The sequence below is a fragment of the Neolamprologus brichardi genome, chromosome 5, assembly GCF_056152115.1.
Source record: "Neolamprologus brichardi isolate AB-2024 chromosome 5, ASM5615211v1, whole genome shotgun sequence".
Lineage (NCBI taxonomy): Eukaryota > Metazoa > Chordata > Actinopteri > Cichliformes > Cichlidae > Neolamprologus > Neolamprologus brichardi.
The window spans coordinates 29,266,276-29,281,559 of NC_142108.1; the positions used below are offsets into that span (position 1 = coordinate 29,266,276).

At 37.9% G+C, this 15,284-nt stretch overlaps 1 protein-coding gene across 3 annotated transcripts in view; it reads right to left on the minus strand.

Annotated features, from left to right (window-relative positions):
* cdh22 (cadherin 22) overlaps positions 1 to 15,284 on the minus strand; it is a 184,452-nt gene that overhangs the window by 71,101 nt on the left and 98,067 nt on the right. For 2 of the 3 annotated variants that reach the window (XM_006782772.2, XM_006782771.2), the window contains one exon: positions 7,471 to 8,610. In XM_006782772.2, the coding sequence (XP_006782835.2) occupies positions 7,471 to 7,704 (234 nt within the window). In that variant the 5' untranslated portion in view covers positions 7,705 to 8,610. The remainder of the gene's footprint in view (positions 1 to 7,470; positions 8,611 to 15,284) is intronic. The other variant, XM_087840993.1, reaches the window with a different exon arrangement.

Below are 15,284 nucleotides of genomic sequence, written 5' to 3' on the forward strand. Positions count from 1 at the left end.
AATGGCTAAACGTTGATCCACCGTCCTGGATAGGCATTATCAAGGAAATTTACACAATGGAGAGACTGAATTTTTCACTAAGACTGGCTGCCGATAAATTTGAGAAATACTGGAAAAAATGGGACCTTTACTTAAATGGAAAAATATTATAATTTCTGGTACCATGTTTCATTGCTGTAATTCACCTATTTGATCTGATTGTACCACAAAGGGATATGTCTTTTTTTTGTTTGCTAGCCTAGATGCTCTGTGCTTGTTGGGGGTCTGAATGTTTTGTAAAAAATATACAGGACTGTCAATAAAAATAAAGTGTAAAAAAACCCAAAAAAAACCATGTGAAGCTACACGCTGTGACCCTTTTATTTCTTCTTCTTTTGGTCGGTCCCTTTAAGAGTCACAGCAGATCATCTGCTTCAATCTCCTATCCCTAACATCTTCATCTGTCAAGCCAACCTTTTGCATGTCTTCCTTCACTACATCCATAAATCTTCTGTGCTGTCTTCTTCTTTTCTTTCTGAGTGACAGCTGCGTACTCAAGATCCCTCCCCTGTACCTCCAAACCATCTCAGCCTTGTTTCTCTAATTTCATCTCCATGGTCAACCTATAGCTGTTCCTGGCTGTAGCTCAGGGGGTAGAGCACATCATCTAACAATAGGAAGGTTAAAGGTTTGGCTGTACCAGTCTGCATGCCAAATATCCTTGGGGAAGATACTAACCCTAATCTCTCTGATGCATCCATCGAAGTATAAATGTATGTGAATGTTAGATAGAAAGCACTTCAGCATAGAAAAAAGTGTTTGTATGAGTGGGTGAATGCGGCATGTTAAAATGTGCCTTGAGTGCTCGAGGAGAGTAGAACAGCTCTATATAAGAATCAGTCAATTTACCATTTCCTCTGATATATTCGTTCCTAATCTTGTCTCTCCTGGTCACTCCCAATGAAAATCTTCAACTCTTCCGACTTCATCTTGGTCTTCTGTCTTTTTGTCAGTGTCACTGTCTCCAAACCATATTTTAAGCACAAGCTAACACTAAACGAATGTGTTCAGTAGCAAAATAGAATAGAATAGAATAGAATAGAATAGACATGGAGTAGCATTTTCATTACAGTGAAGATAGAAAAATGTGAGCTGCACTGAAGCTTTAGTTTATTGAAGATTTCAAAGACGAAGCAAATTGTCTTATATTTAAGTCTGTTTAATCTGGACTAGGCATGCCACATTTCACTACAGCTTGTAAAGCTTCTGATCTTAAAAGCTTCAAAGTGTTAACAAGGTGACAAGGTATCAGAGTCTAGGTGGGGATAGCTATGGGGAAGGAAGGATACATACCAAAGACAGAACCTGCGATGAGAATGGATAGAAAATAGCAGCACAGTGGACTAGGAAAAAGGAAGAAAAAAGTCGCAGAAAGAAGTTAAAATGTAAAAGTGATGTTCTGAATTACAGTTACAGAGGCAAACCTGCAGAAGCTTAGAAAGAAAGACAGAATGAATATCTAGACATCAAAGAGAAAACATTGTCATGACGTGTTAATATAATTTAGGACCTTTCGATCAATGTTCACGTTTTGGATGGAGAAGACAGATGGTTTGAAAGAGATGTGAAAGAAGCCATCTATGTCCTTTGTGAACGACTATCTATGAACAGAAGGGGTGGCTAACAACACCAACTGTCTACCACCTATAATCTAGTTTTGAGATCCCTTCCCAGGCGCCTTAACGCCAACTTATATCTTGCGTGATTTGATCTCAATAGTCACATGCTAGAGTGTGGCAAGGTTTCACCCGAAACCTCTCCTGTTAATGACCCACACTCTTTTTCACACCTTAGCTCATGTGATGTGGCACATGGTCAATAGTGCGTCAACGGTCTTTTTAAGGGGCAACTCCCATAGGGCTTAAATACCTGGGACTCTCCACCAATTGCTCTTAGAACTGAAGAAGCTTCATGGATGAGAGGTGAAACATCTTCTAGAAACTTAAGGAAGTCCAGACATTTTTCTTTCCAAGTGCCTTAGATTACCATGACCTGGATGACTGAGAGCCTACACAGACAATTTAGGAACTTATTTAAAAATAAAGAAATAAACCAGATAAGTGACATGTGTCATGTGTCCAAGAGAAAGGTTACAGCAAAAGAGAAGAAATATAATCAGCTACCTCTCCAATGACTTTCTTATCTTATAGATGGATTTCAAAGACCATTGAGTTGTAATCTCTCTAAATGCAAGGTAAGGCAGTGGTAAAGCTGACACTAGTGAGGGGATTGTTCGGTAGTAAAAGAAAATCATCTACTGAAATAAAATAAACAAATACATGAATTAAAATGATTTTTTTTATTGTTGAAGAATGTTTCGATAACATGTAAAGCTTAAACAAACTCACTTAAAAAACTCAGTGTTTTATTCAAACAGATTTCTGATCATTACAAAACATCAGAAAACAGATAAATCAAAAAAAAAGAAAAAGCCTCTTTTGATTTTTACCATTTAAATGGATTTTACTTTATGTCCAACAAACCTGCTGCAACCAAAATCAGACACAGAATTTGATACACCATAAATCAAATTAATAATTTTCAAAAAGACAAATGATGTATGAGAAAAATATCTATTTTTAAAAAGTCAATTTGTTTCATTGGGGTTAAGAATTAAAACGGGATAAGAAGCACCTTGGAGTGTGACATGGACTGTAACAACCACTTTATCACTGCTGAGACAGTATGCAAAAACTCATCTCAGATATAGACACAAAGTTCAGAGAAAATTGAAAAGACATAAAGACAACACTGAAACTGTACACGTTTCTATAGTGAGCATAAAATGTGTGCACACGCTGCAAAAATTGTCCACCTCGTACACATTCACCCTCACAATGGATTTACTTCTGACAGCATTTGTCAACATAGAAGAGGAAAAAAAACTACCAAGAAAAACCCAGAGTAGATGAAGAATGTATCATTTTCCCTGTCTACTTCCTTTAACAACAGCCATTTAGGATTACCTGTGCTGTGCAGCAATTCTCTTTGCCCAAATTCCCTTCCTTTTATCACCGCACAGAGCTTTGAAAAAGAGCTAGGAAAATGAATGCGTTTTAGATCATTAAAGTACACAACTGGTATTTATCTAAATACACAGATAAAATCTTCCAGATCAAATGCATGTAAGTGACCGTCTTACTAGAAAAGTGACTTTACTGGCAGTAACCACAGTGTATTAACACACAGACAATCACATCCACACTTACGCACGCCATAAATAGCACTGGCTGCTGCCCTTGTGACATGAAATGCAATAACCTGATAATTTTATTAATAAAATCATCTCTTTTCTCCCTCCTGCTGCATCATTCCCTCAAGCTCTTCCCTTAAGCTCCTTTATATCAGCTCACTGTCTTCCCTGGCACCCTGTCCTTTTAATGAATCACCAGTCAGTGTATGAAGGCTCTTGTTTTCCAGTCTCCCTTTGAAGCCTTCCTCTCGCTTCATTCCTTTTCTCATATGTCACTCAGCTTTATTCTGTCTCTTGCTCTACCAGCAGACAGACAGTGCTGCCTGTTGCATTGTTTGGATTGCTTTGGTTTTGCCAGCAGGAATTCGTCACGTTCACAATTGCAGAAAAATACTGATCAAAGGATAATTATTCTGCAAGACCAGGCTCTGGTACAAAGAACATCTGCATTCATTTGTAAGAAAAGAGAGATCAATATATGCAGATGCAATATTAGCTGGTCAATTGCCATGTCTAACTGATTAGAAACAAGGAGATTGCATGATTGATGCATGTGACTCATTACCGTGTCTCATTCTGTCTGCTTTAATGTTCTGTCTTTTCATATCACGTCCTACGTAAAGCAATCGAATCATACGCGGTGTCCACTCTCATCAAGTCACTGAGGATCGTATGAGCAACAGCTGATGAATGGGATGTGAATGAGACGAAATGAAAAAAAAAAGTGAAAATATATGAATGCACACTTGCTACTGACATGATAACAAACTGATTTCATTTGACATATACCCATTAACTATGATTACATTACAAAATGGCATTCACTGATCACATTTCTGGTGTCAAGACATTGTCCTCAACATCAAAAGGAAGGGCATTGCTGAGGCTGTCATCACTAAGTACAGAGGCTTTGTTAACAAACACCAAAGAGAAAAAAAACACAGAATTTTTATGGCTTCATTTATGATTTAACAAATTGGCTAAAAATGTATTAAAGAGTATTAAAGAACAATATTAAAGTGTCTTTAACTACACTGTACTTGCAAAGTATTTATTGATAGTTATTTTTGGTATAGTTGCTCATTACAATTAAATATAAAAAGACTTTTTAATATACTTTTTTGCATAACGTGAGAATTTGTACATGTTGTAGGGAAACTGTAGCAGACAAGCTAGTGTTTGACAAGTGAGTGTCTTTGTGCATTTTCCCAAGGTGATCAGACAGTGCTAGCCCTGGAGCAGGAACTTTTTAGAGAACAGAAAATAAGACAAAAACATCAGATTTAGATGTCTCGAAGACAGGTGGGTAAGATAGTTCCTTGCTTTTGTTTTCTTTTTTGTTTTTTTAGTTTAATAAGGACTTTAGTCAGCTTTAAAAAAAAAGTGATACAAATTAGTAATTCAGTATCAACTAAATAATTTGTAATTGTTTTGATTATGACTAAGTAAGTGTAATGGAGTAATCTATGACTTTTTTTCCATTCACTTGGTACACTGTGAGGAAAAGAAAAATATTGTAGTTCGAGACTTTCTGAGCAAAATTGGCTTTGAAGACTAATCTCTGAAAGCTTTTTATGTGGAGCATGAGATCGAAGTACTCAATTTTAAGCCAGTGGACTACGGTTTTCAGAGAGACTGGCTCAAGAACTGAAAGAAGTCTGGAAGCCACAGTGACTCTTACATTGCACAGGAGCCAAAAAGCTCCTGACAGCTCAAAGTATTTATGTTCTTTAAAAATGGCGCCTTCCCTTCAGTAGCATGAGTCATGTGGGAGGTATATGCCTACCTTAAGTCAACATTAAAGACAATATTTCCTACATTATATTGGAAAATCCATACGCGTCTGTCCAGCACTTTTGCTTTGAATAGCCACAGTGTTTGCATTACAGAAAAGCTGAAATTATTGTTTAGAGTTTGTTCAGAGGTAGTTCTTAGCAGCAAACCACTTGGATTTCATTTCTTGCTCCTCATTCAAAGTGTCAGGGTCTTGATCTCAAGAACTCGGTAATTTTATGCAGGTTAAAAAGAAGACACGTAAATGCAACTACAATGAAATTACTGTTGATTGGAAGCAAGGTTTTAGTGCTATTGTCTGTTTAGTAATTCAGTGGCTTCAAGTGATGCATTTTGGCAACAATTCTGGCCACTTTGCATCTTTGTCTTACAAAGCAAATGCCAAAGAGCAGAGGGAAGCATTTGTGGTTACTGATTAGAAGAAGTGCATAATTAGACCGTTCAAAAATGCTTTTAATGTAGTTGAGCTTTGACTTTGACCAAATCACACTTTTATCCTGAACTAAAATCATTTTCTTTTTTATGTAAACTGAATAAATATGCAGATTTTTATCAGGAGTTGACAGTTAATGCAAACACATAGATGCCTAAACAGTATATTTAGTTTAAATCTACAAATGTCATTTGTGTGGACTTTTTTTTCTGTATTGTACAACTGTGTGTAAAGGTTTGGGCAGGATAGGGATGCTTGCAGGAACTGTCAGCTGATTTCCGAGCCCAATGAAAATGCTTCTCTTGAATTCTTATGGTAACACTCAACGATCATGGTCTACTCAAAGTAACTAAGTAAGGATCTGACAGTGATTCCAGCTATTGCCTTTCTGATGGCTGTGTGAGCTGAAGGGGTTATATTTGATTATTTTGGTTTCACAAATATTACAGCAAAATAGTCTACAGTATATTCTAGATTGAACATGTATTATTCTATAAAATATGTATACCTTTTAACAGCTTTAGCAGAGTATAGTATTTTAAAGGAGACATGCTGGTGTCACATAAATTATCATGTAAAATAACGTAGGTGAGTAACTATGTGTTAAGCTCCTCAAACAGCAGATTCATATATAAGTGCATGTCTGCCCTTGAAAGCCTGTTTGTTTTGCTGTATATCTATGTTTGGCCACTTTATTTACCCTGTTTCACAAGGACAACAGCAGCATTTGCTTAAAGGAACTGATCTGAATTGCTCATTAAAAAGTCTTATGTGATTGGGAGAGGTTCTTAGAAATAATGCTTTCATCCTGATAACATAAGGCATCTGGAGTATTTTCACAACAAATTGGGAATTTGTCCCTCAAAAAGTGTATACTGCAAAGGAAGTTGGCAAGTATTTTTTTTGTCTTGACAAAATCTTGAAACCTTACTTAGAGAAACAGGTGTCAGAGGTTATCGACTTTCTTTGTTAAGTCAGACTTTCGGCATCACTTTCTATGCACACTCACAAAAGGGGGGATTTGATGCATCATTTGACTCTTCTTCAGCACTAAACGTTATGAGTGTCACCAACTCCAGACACTCGTAACATTATCATAAGAATTGGTGATAAAGTTCACTAAAGAGTATAAAAAGGATAACAGTAAAATGCAGCACTGGTGATCCAAAGATAAGAGAATATTCTTGCAGAAGATCTTTCATTTTTTCCTAACGTATCAGCTGCTGCATGTTCATCTCTATAGTTTAAATATTTAAATTATTTAAATGTTAATCAGTGTGTTCAGGTCTGACATTCTCTCACAGCCTAATAAATGAGATAAGAAGATCAGTTTAGTTTGGGAAAAGTTCAATACATAATACATTTTATTTGTTCTTAGAAATAGAACTTCTGTTTTTTTATTTTTCTGAGTTCTATTAGCTGCAATTCCAGCGAGACAGTAGTTTTCACCCTTTACAAAGTTTCTTACTGCTGTAACTTTACAGCTGTAACTTTGATTCAGTTAGTTGCATATGTAACACATCTTCCTTAAGCAGATAATCTATATTACACTTACAGCTTATTTTAAATTAAAAAAGAAAATTAAATTAAAATTAAATTAAATGTAATTTAATTTTAAATTTAAAAATTCAATTGAATAAAATTACATTTAATTTTTAATTTATTAATTAAAAAGAAACCATGACAATTTTGTGCTCGCTTGAATATGTTGCATATAGCATCTGTTACCATGGTGATTTAGCCAAGTAAAATGAGAGCTACCTTTATGAAACTCTGACTTTAACCTCAACATAGCTTGGGTTATTAATCTCCCTCCACAGTACATCACTAAAGCTTTCCTGAACATTATCCAGAGTATTATATTTTTTTTTTTACCTGAAATGTTTTACCAATATCTTAATTGCATGCTGAGACATTCTTTTCTTTTTCTTTTCACTACCAACAGTTCAAGGAATTGACACCTGTTCACAAGGTTTTTCATATATTTATGTAATGAGTCATAATGTCTTACCTTTCCTACATATAGAGGCTCTGTTCCTGTATACTCCTCCACGACAAAGAACTGGTTCCACACCCATCCTCTCTTTACACGTTCAAGCGATGAGGGTCCTTGCTCTTGCTCTCTTTCTCCTGAAGTTGTTGTGCCACTAGTCCTTGAGGCTTCACACCAGGTAAAAATATTGCAGCTAAGAAGAGTTAGTGCTGCCAGTAGTGTCCAAACTCCTGATGTCCATGAAGGAGCCATTTTGATTTAAAAAAATAAAAGAAAAACAATCCTTCCTGTGTCTACATGTAATTTAAAAGATTCATGCAAACAAGAGAAGGTTTTCTGTTGTAGTTTTATCTGAAATGAAACTCCAAAAGGACACGCTTAAAGGTCTTTGTGAAAGAGCTTGAAAGTTAATCCATGGGATCAGAAATCAATCTGAAGTTATCTGCCAAACACAGGGCAGGTCAGAGAGCATATAGGAGTGGTACCACCTGCAGAGTAACTGTTTGCACTGTGACATTGTCAGTAATTCTGATTCTTCGTAGTGTTTACTCCAACTTATAGGGTCTTTTTTATTGTTTGTTTTTCTTAATATGTTGTTTATGTGACCGAAAGTAGCTGGACAAATTGACTTTGGAAAATGTTATTCAAGGTTTTTGAAAGCAACAAAAACTGGCTTTGCTAGACAGGCTCACTGATCATTGAAGGAATTAGGGGGGCGAAGCATAGAATGACATTGAAAAGCATGCCTATGAAGACTGAGAGTGATAGCTTCCATCCATTTTTGACTTCGTATCGATTACTGCTTGCAGTGCTTCCATTTCCACTTCTAGCCATGTCACCTCCAGTAGCTGGTGTGTGTTTCAGGTGGTTTGATACTAAGCTGCCAAAAAATGACTTGATTAAACTTTGCTGAAGAGAAAACTCTTCAGTAGTTCAGCTCCTAGAAAAGTCACAGCTGGCTTTACCTTCTGAAGCAGAAACCTCGAACTGACGAAAGGCCAAAGGATTTTACTGTTGGTGATAATGTTTGGTCTCTGACAGCTTTGCCCTTCAAAACAATCCATTGGTTTGGAAAGTTCATTCTTCAAAAGGTCCTACAGTGTTTTTTCAGCCATTATGACAGCTCCATCGTGGATTGAAGGCAGGAAAAGAGGGAACCTGTAAAACAGAAAAGACACTGTTGTAAAAAAATAAATAAATAAAGAACAAATCCTATAGCCCCGCTTTTTTGTTTAATTTATCTTTGTTTAACTCTGTGTTTTTGAACTACAAAACCCATAAGTGTTTCGGTTTTGTTAGGATTATCTGCAACGAACATTTTTCTATTAGTGATTCTTGTGTTCAGCAAGAATTCCAACAATTTGCTGGAGAATGGTGAAAACGGGATAGAAAGACAGGAAACCAGACATGTGAAAAATAGGAAGGAAAATAGGAAGGAAAGAGAGAGAGAGTAAGAAAAAGAGAGAGGGGGAGTGAGAGAAAGGGAACGCAAGCAAGAAAGGTCACTGTTCATCACACAGCAAACCCAAAGCATCTGTCTGCCTTTCATCCAACTGATGGAGCGGACCTAACCGCAGCCAGCTGATTAATTGCATGAGGGAACACTAATTGGATAAAAGTATTAATCAATTAATTCTATCCAATGAGGCAACACCCCCTAATACTTCAGACAAACATTGGAGAGTAGGAGGGGGTAACAGACATGGTCCTTGGCTGCTGTGAAACATGCACAGAGGCTGACAGAAAGGCAGAGTTGACAGAGCAGAGACAGAGAGGGTAAAAGCAAGGTTCTAAAGGAGACAGAAAGGAAGACATGAAGAAATTAAAGGGCCGAGAATATAAGAGGAAATGAAAGAGAGTGTGTTGTGTGGCTGTGGCTGTGATTTATGGCCTCTTTGAAACATTCAGAACAAAAGGACCAAGAGGAAAAGAAACAATAACATTTACTATGTCTCTGGCCTCGCAACTTTAAGAAAGAAGATTGCAACACCAGCCAAAGAAAAGCTCCTAAGGCCAGCAGGTGGTTTAACCTATTTCTGCTGGCTTAGAAGGAATTTCTAATCGTGCTCTCCTGCTGCCGGTAGCAAGCTTGGAGCATCCGGAAATAATTCCTTCTCAGACTGTTGGTCAAGGAAATGTCCGTGGTATTGGAAACCAACTGCTCTGGGGGTGTCCAATCTCCGGGGGGAAACAGCTCAGGAGTAACTTAAACAGCTCAGATCTCTTTATTAACTTCAGCACAGTGAGTGTTAATAGAAAAACTGCACATTGATTTCAAAATATACAGTTTTGAAAATGTACAAACATAATCACTATTACAGTTGTGTGATGCAGGGATTGGTGTGCTACTCTAAGGTAAGTAATCATATAGCAAATTTTATTTTATGACTAAATGTTCAAGTATTGCACATTAACATTAAGGATTTTGAAAGCAGCAAATTTCCACAGGTTTACAATGAAATGAGAAACTAAATGATTTTGTCTTTTGGCATGCAAAACAGATGATCAGGTCGCATGTCTACCTATATCTTACCTATATACATTATAACATACCATAATAGACCAATTTCTGTAATATACTTACATATCTATATTATTGCTAATATATATTGTAATATATCTATATCACGGCTAAAGCACTTCTGGATGGATGCAAACTGCATTTTGTTGCCCTGTACCTGTGCATGTGCAATGACAATAAAGTTGAATTCTATTCTATTCTATCTATAAATTCTATGGCAGTCTATGGAGAGGCTAAACTGGCAACAGGCAAGTATTTTTCTTATTTAACTTTTGGTTGTAACATTCTGAAAGATTAAGGCTTGATTGCTCAACCAAAACAGAATGATGATAGCACATTCATTTTCCTCAGTAGCTACTGGTAACCTTCCCCAGGTAGCTGAAACAGCAGAGTTTAACAACTCTGTGCCAGATGGTTTGTTAAACAGATCCATCTGGGAGACGTCCTTGGAAACTTTTTTAGGAAAGGGCAGGCACGTGATTCTTACTATGTTTGGAAGGAATGGGAAACCCTGTTCATCAGTGGACAAACTACATATCAATTGCTGCCCAGAAGATGCTCTACATGCATTCACTCAATGTGGAGCAAATCCAGCTAGAAATTTTTCCTCAACTTTATTAAGAACCAGAACAGGGCTACGCATTAGCCTAGGGTAGCTGGGTGTATTGAATCTGAAAAATTAATGGACCCTTCTGTTTCGTCATTTAATCCCACATGATTTAGCAGACCACCCATGACTTTTAAAAACATGTGCATGTTTGTTACTCTGACTGTTTTTTTGTTTTTTATGGATACTAAATTTTGTGCTGTTGTTTATCCAGCAATGGATCCTATTACCATCTTATTCATAAACTGATTGGCTTGTCAATGATAAGCTTACCAACAGCTCACAGAGGCAGGAAATGAATGCTAGGGCCATTTGAATGGCAAAAATCATAAGCAGGGTTATTACTATCAACATTGAGATTAGAATTATTCAACACAAATACCCACCGACTGAAAACATCATGTATTGCAATTTTTTCAGTACATCAATCTAAACAAAACCCACCAGTCTCTGTCAAGCGGTGACTTTGGTTAGAACTGTTAGGCATCAGTGGCGGTACACCGCTGTAAAGGAAAGGGGGTGTACTGGAATTACAATTTCAGATCAAGTGCGTAAATCGTTATGAAGTAGAATTCAGCACAATCATTTTTGTCTGGTTTTCAGAACTGTTAGACGTCAAAATGATAGCTGAAAATAAATTTTATTAAATATGCGCAGAATACAAGGCCTTCTCTGACCCCAGTAGTCTTTCAGCACTATGCATAACATTGAACTCCGGTGAGATAATTTAGCAGTCAGGGGCTACTTTGTTTCTCATCACAAATACACAACCCTGGACCTTTTAGTATGTTAGAACAACACCAACGGTGCACAGTGTGCCTTGGCACTACACACACGGCTGCCTGCGTCCACTAACAGTGGGAGTGTGGTTGTTGGCAGCGATAGGCCTATTTTCCAGCATTCTTTTCAGATGGAGCTTTGCACAGACAGCAGTGATACAGAATGTGATCAAGCTTTTCTGGGTCTGCCATGTATCCCTCTCTAAAATCCACCACTTGTTCCTGAAGATAATGACCATTCCCTGCTGCCTGGCACAGGGGATGACAGAGCGTTTTTTTCCCCACTGTAGCCAGGCCACACCCACAGTCAATTCAATTCAATTCAATTTTCAATTCAATTTTATTTATATAGCGCCAAATCACAACAAATGTCGCCTCAAGGCGCTTCATAGATACAGAGAAAAGCCCAACAATCATATGACCCCCTATGAGCAAGCACTTTGGCGACAGTGGGAAGGAAAAACTCCCTTTTAACAGGAAGAAACTTCCGGCAGAACCAGGCTCAGGGAGGGGCGGCCATCTGCTGCGACCGGTAAGTCCTGATAAAGAGCAAGTTCCAACTTCATGTCTTCATACTACTGGACCATATTACCTATCTGTCTGGTGTTTTGTTTTTTGTTTTTTCCACAAGATATGCAAAAAACCCCGAGGTTAGCAAATTCATGCATAAAAACAATGTCTTGCTTATCCACCATGACCTCAGGTCCAAGGTCTGGCGAGGCAAAAGTGAATCTTTACTCAGCCAATAAACTTGCTGCTAAATGCAGTTTAGCGTCATCTAAAAACACACTGTACTGATCAAGAAAAAGGCGCTACGATGAGTATAGCCTTAAGCTAAGTGTACTGTTTATTTTGCAGTTTACCTCGCTGTTTATCTTACCTGAGGATTGAACTTCTGGCAAGAAGTATAAATTGTTGTGCACTAGCTGGGCTCTTATTTAATTTTCACAGTGGCACCTGTAGCGACACACCAGCAGCAAATGTAGTGTCTCTAGGGCTTTTAACGCAGTCCTATTTTCCATCTGAACACTAAAAATAACCAAATGCCAAATCCAAGAAGACATGTGTTACTCAAGAAGCACATACTGACTGATTATTGTTCATTATGTTTGCAAATTATGTCTAAATAATTACTTTTATTCATTCATTTGTTCAATTCATGTCTCAGAGGAGACAGTTTTAAGAGACAGACTTAAAACTAATACCCCTGAAAAGACAGCCTAAAGACAGTTTTTTGTTGTTTTACAATGTAATGGATTACTACAATAAGAGTATATTTTTCAGTAATGTAACATTACAGTTGTTTCTTGTGTTACAATGATTCTTCATTTTTCATTTGTCTGCATTCCAGATAGAAAGCAAAAAATATCAATATCGATTTCATTCAGTACATAAAGTGAAGCTGTGTCCAAGACAGAAACAACTGCATTATGCTGCTAACAGAACTTCGGCTCTCTGCATTCATCCGCACAGACAACATGTTAATGCACAGCTAGCCAAGAAAGAAAGCTGAGAGTTTGCTGACCCCAACCCAGCAGCCAGAGCCTGATCTTCAACAGGTAACAAAATAATAGATGAATAAATATATAAGGAAGTGTAACCAGATAAAAGATGAATAATTACTGCCAGGCTCAGGATGGGATTTTGAGCCTGAGCAGAGCAGGTCAGAGTGGGTAGCGTGTCCGGAAAACCAGACGGGTTGCTGGCTGTGCAAAGCAGTGGGGGAGCTGTAGCTGAATGAAGTATCCAGAGTGTGAAGAACTAATCTGAGCAAATAAAGAGCGAGCAGAATAAAGAGCAGAACAGTATAGAATAATTATTCTGTTATAAAAATTATTCAAATGTGTTTATTACATTTTTGTCGCCACCTGTGATGTCAATGGTAAAATCAGCTGTTCAGTCTGTTTCACAGTGAGCACTCTATCCATAGTCTTCGGTCACTAACCTGGCAGGCAAACCGACCATGTACTCGTGCTTTCCAGCATACTTTTATTATCACGGTTGCTGCTACACACAAACAGCTGCAGCTTTGCACCCCGCAGCCACACACGCTAACAACAATAACACTGACAGGACCCAGTACGCACTCTTTAATGCAGGTGCGGCGTGATTGCTGATGCCGCTCAGGTGTGTCCGCCTCGCTGCAGCTGTGCCACCGACCACGCCCCGCCACACAGGGATTGGTGATATTTGGCCTGTAAGGCAGGGTTAGGACAGGTGTTGACATGTTGGTGCCATATTCTCTACCTTTCAGGCAGCTGTCAATAAATGCTGGTTACTGCATCCGATAGTACAGCAAAGGATGGCTGAAGAGCATTGGACCGCAGGTGGGTGTCACATGAAAACTATAAATACTTTATAGTCTTTATTTAAGCGCAGCTAATGCTGTTCTTCTGTAATAATTACATTTTTGGATGTGTTAGCTGTTATGTGTTTTTACCTTTGTTTATTAATCTATTTTAATGAGTATTTTAAAATTACCATCTGTAATGAAGTGATCTAAATCACTGATAAAATGATAAAACTGCTAAGAATTAAACCTAAATATGTTTTTTGTCAAAAGGTACTTAAAATGACAAACATTACATTATTAAATTAACAACTTCTTCAAGAAATTATGTCTTTGCCATTACTGCTGTAGGATTCAGAGCATCGTTTAGGATTCACCTATAATAAGTTCAAATGTTTAACATAATATATTTTGTGATGAAAGGAAATGTATGTCTTTTATTACTTTGTGTGTGTGTGTGTGTGTGTCTGTGTGTGTGTGTGTGTGTGTGTGTGTGTGTCTGTGTGTATTTAGAGTGAGAGAGAGAGCGAAAGGGAGGCAGAACTCTTCTTAAGTCTTTCACTTGACTTAAATTTATCAAATATATTTTATTCTTTTCAAGTTTCCAATTAGATATTTTACAGCTGTGGAGTGATAACTTCAAAGTAATAAAAACACACTGTTTATTCCTCTTTGCCTCAAAGGCAAACAACATTGGGAAGATAGAATTAATTTCTTTCTGCCTATCTGCTTTCCCTGTTCCCTTACAGTAGATGATTTAACAGTAGGACAGGCGGCTTGAATTTGATTAATTAGAGAGCATTTGTATCAAATATTTCCTGTGTGCACCAATGGCCCAGAAGTCGCTTTGCAAACTGAAACATTTGCTGAGCACCAACTGCTTGGCATCCAAAAAAATAAAATGTACACTCCTCCATGAAAATCCGTCTCCTTCTGTTCTGCCTGTCCACTTAGGGAATTCCATTAAGTGTGTACACATTTACTTATACTTGGGTCTAAAAGTGGGTAACTGTAATGAGCTGTGGAGAAAAACACAGAGAGAGAGATTTATGTTAGTGTGTTCTGATTTCACTAAAACTTGGCCATCACTACAAAGGCGTCACAAGCCTTAGCTGGCAGAGGCAAATTAGTGGCATGTCAATTACCACCCCTTTGTTTTGTAACAGTGGGCAGTAAACCTTGTTGAAAAAAAGAAAAAAATAATGATTAATGATTAAAAAAATATATATGTTTGAAGTACCTATCCTTCCCTGTTCATTTCTCTTTGCCCTATCTCTTTCCGCTCCCTCCTCTACTCATTCTCTAGTCCAAAGCTATTGGCAAGCACTGTGCAGCCATTCGTGACCTATTAGAGTCCTGGATTGATTCTAGAGCATGGCTGCAGCCTCTCATCAGTGGGCATGCCCAGAGCAAGCCCTTTGACAGCTGGCAGCGAGCAGACGACAGCCAGGCAAGACTGATCACTGCAAACTGATAGGCATGGGGCCAATGACCAGCAGACAGGCCTCTCTGTCTCTGACACTCTCTCACACACAGATGTGGCCATTCACAGACATGAAAGGGCACAATACATCTATATCTGCGTGTGCGCTGATATGCATTTGTTCTGGGACACAGCGTGGCCATGCCGTCTTA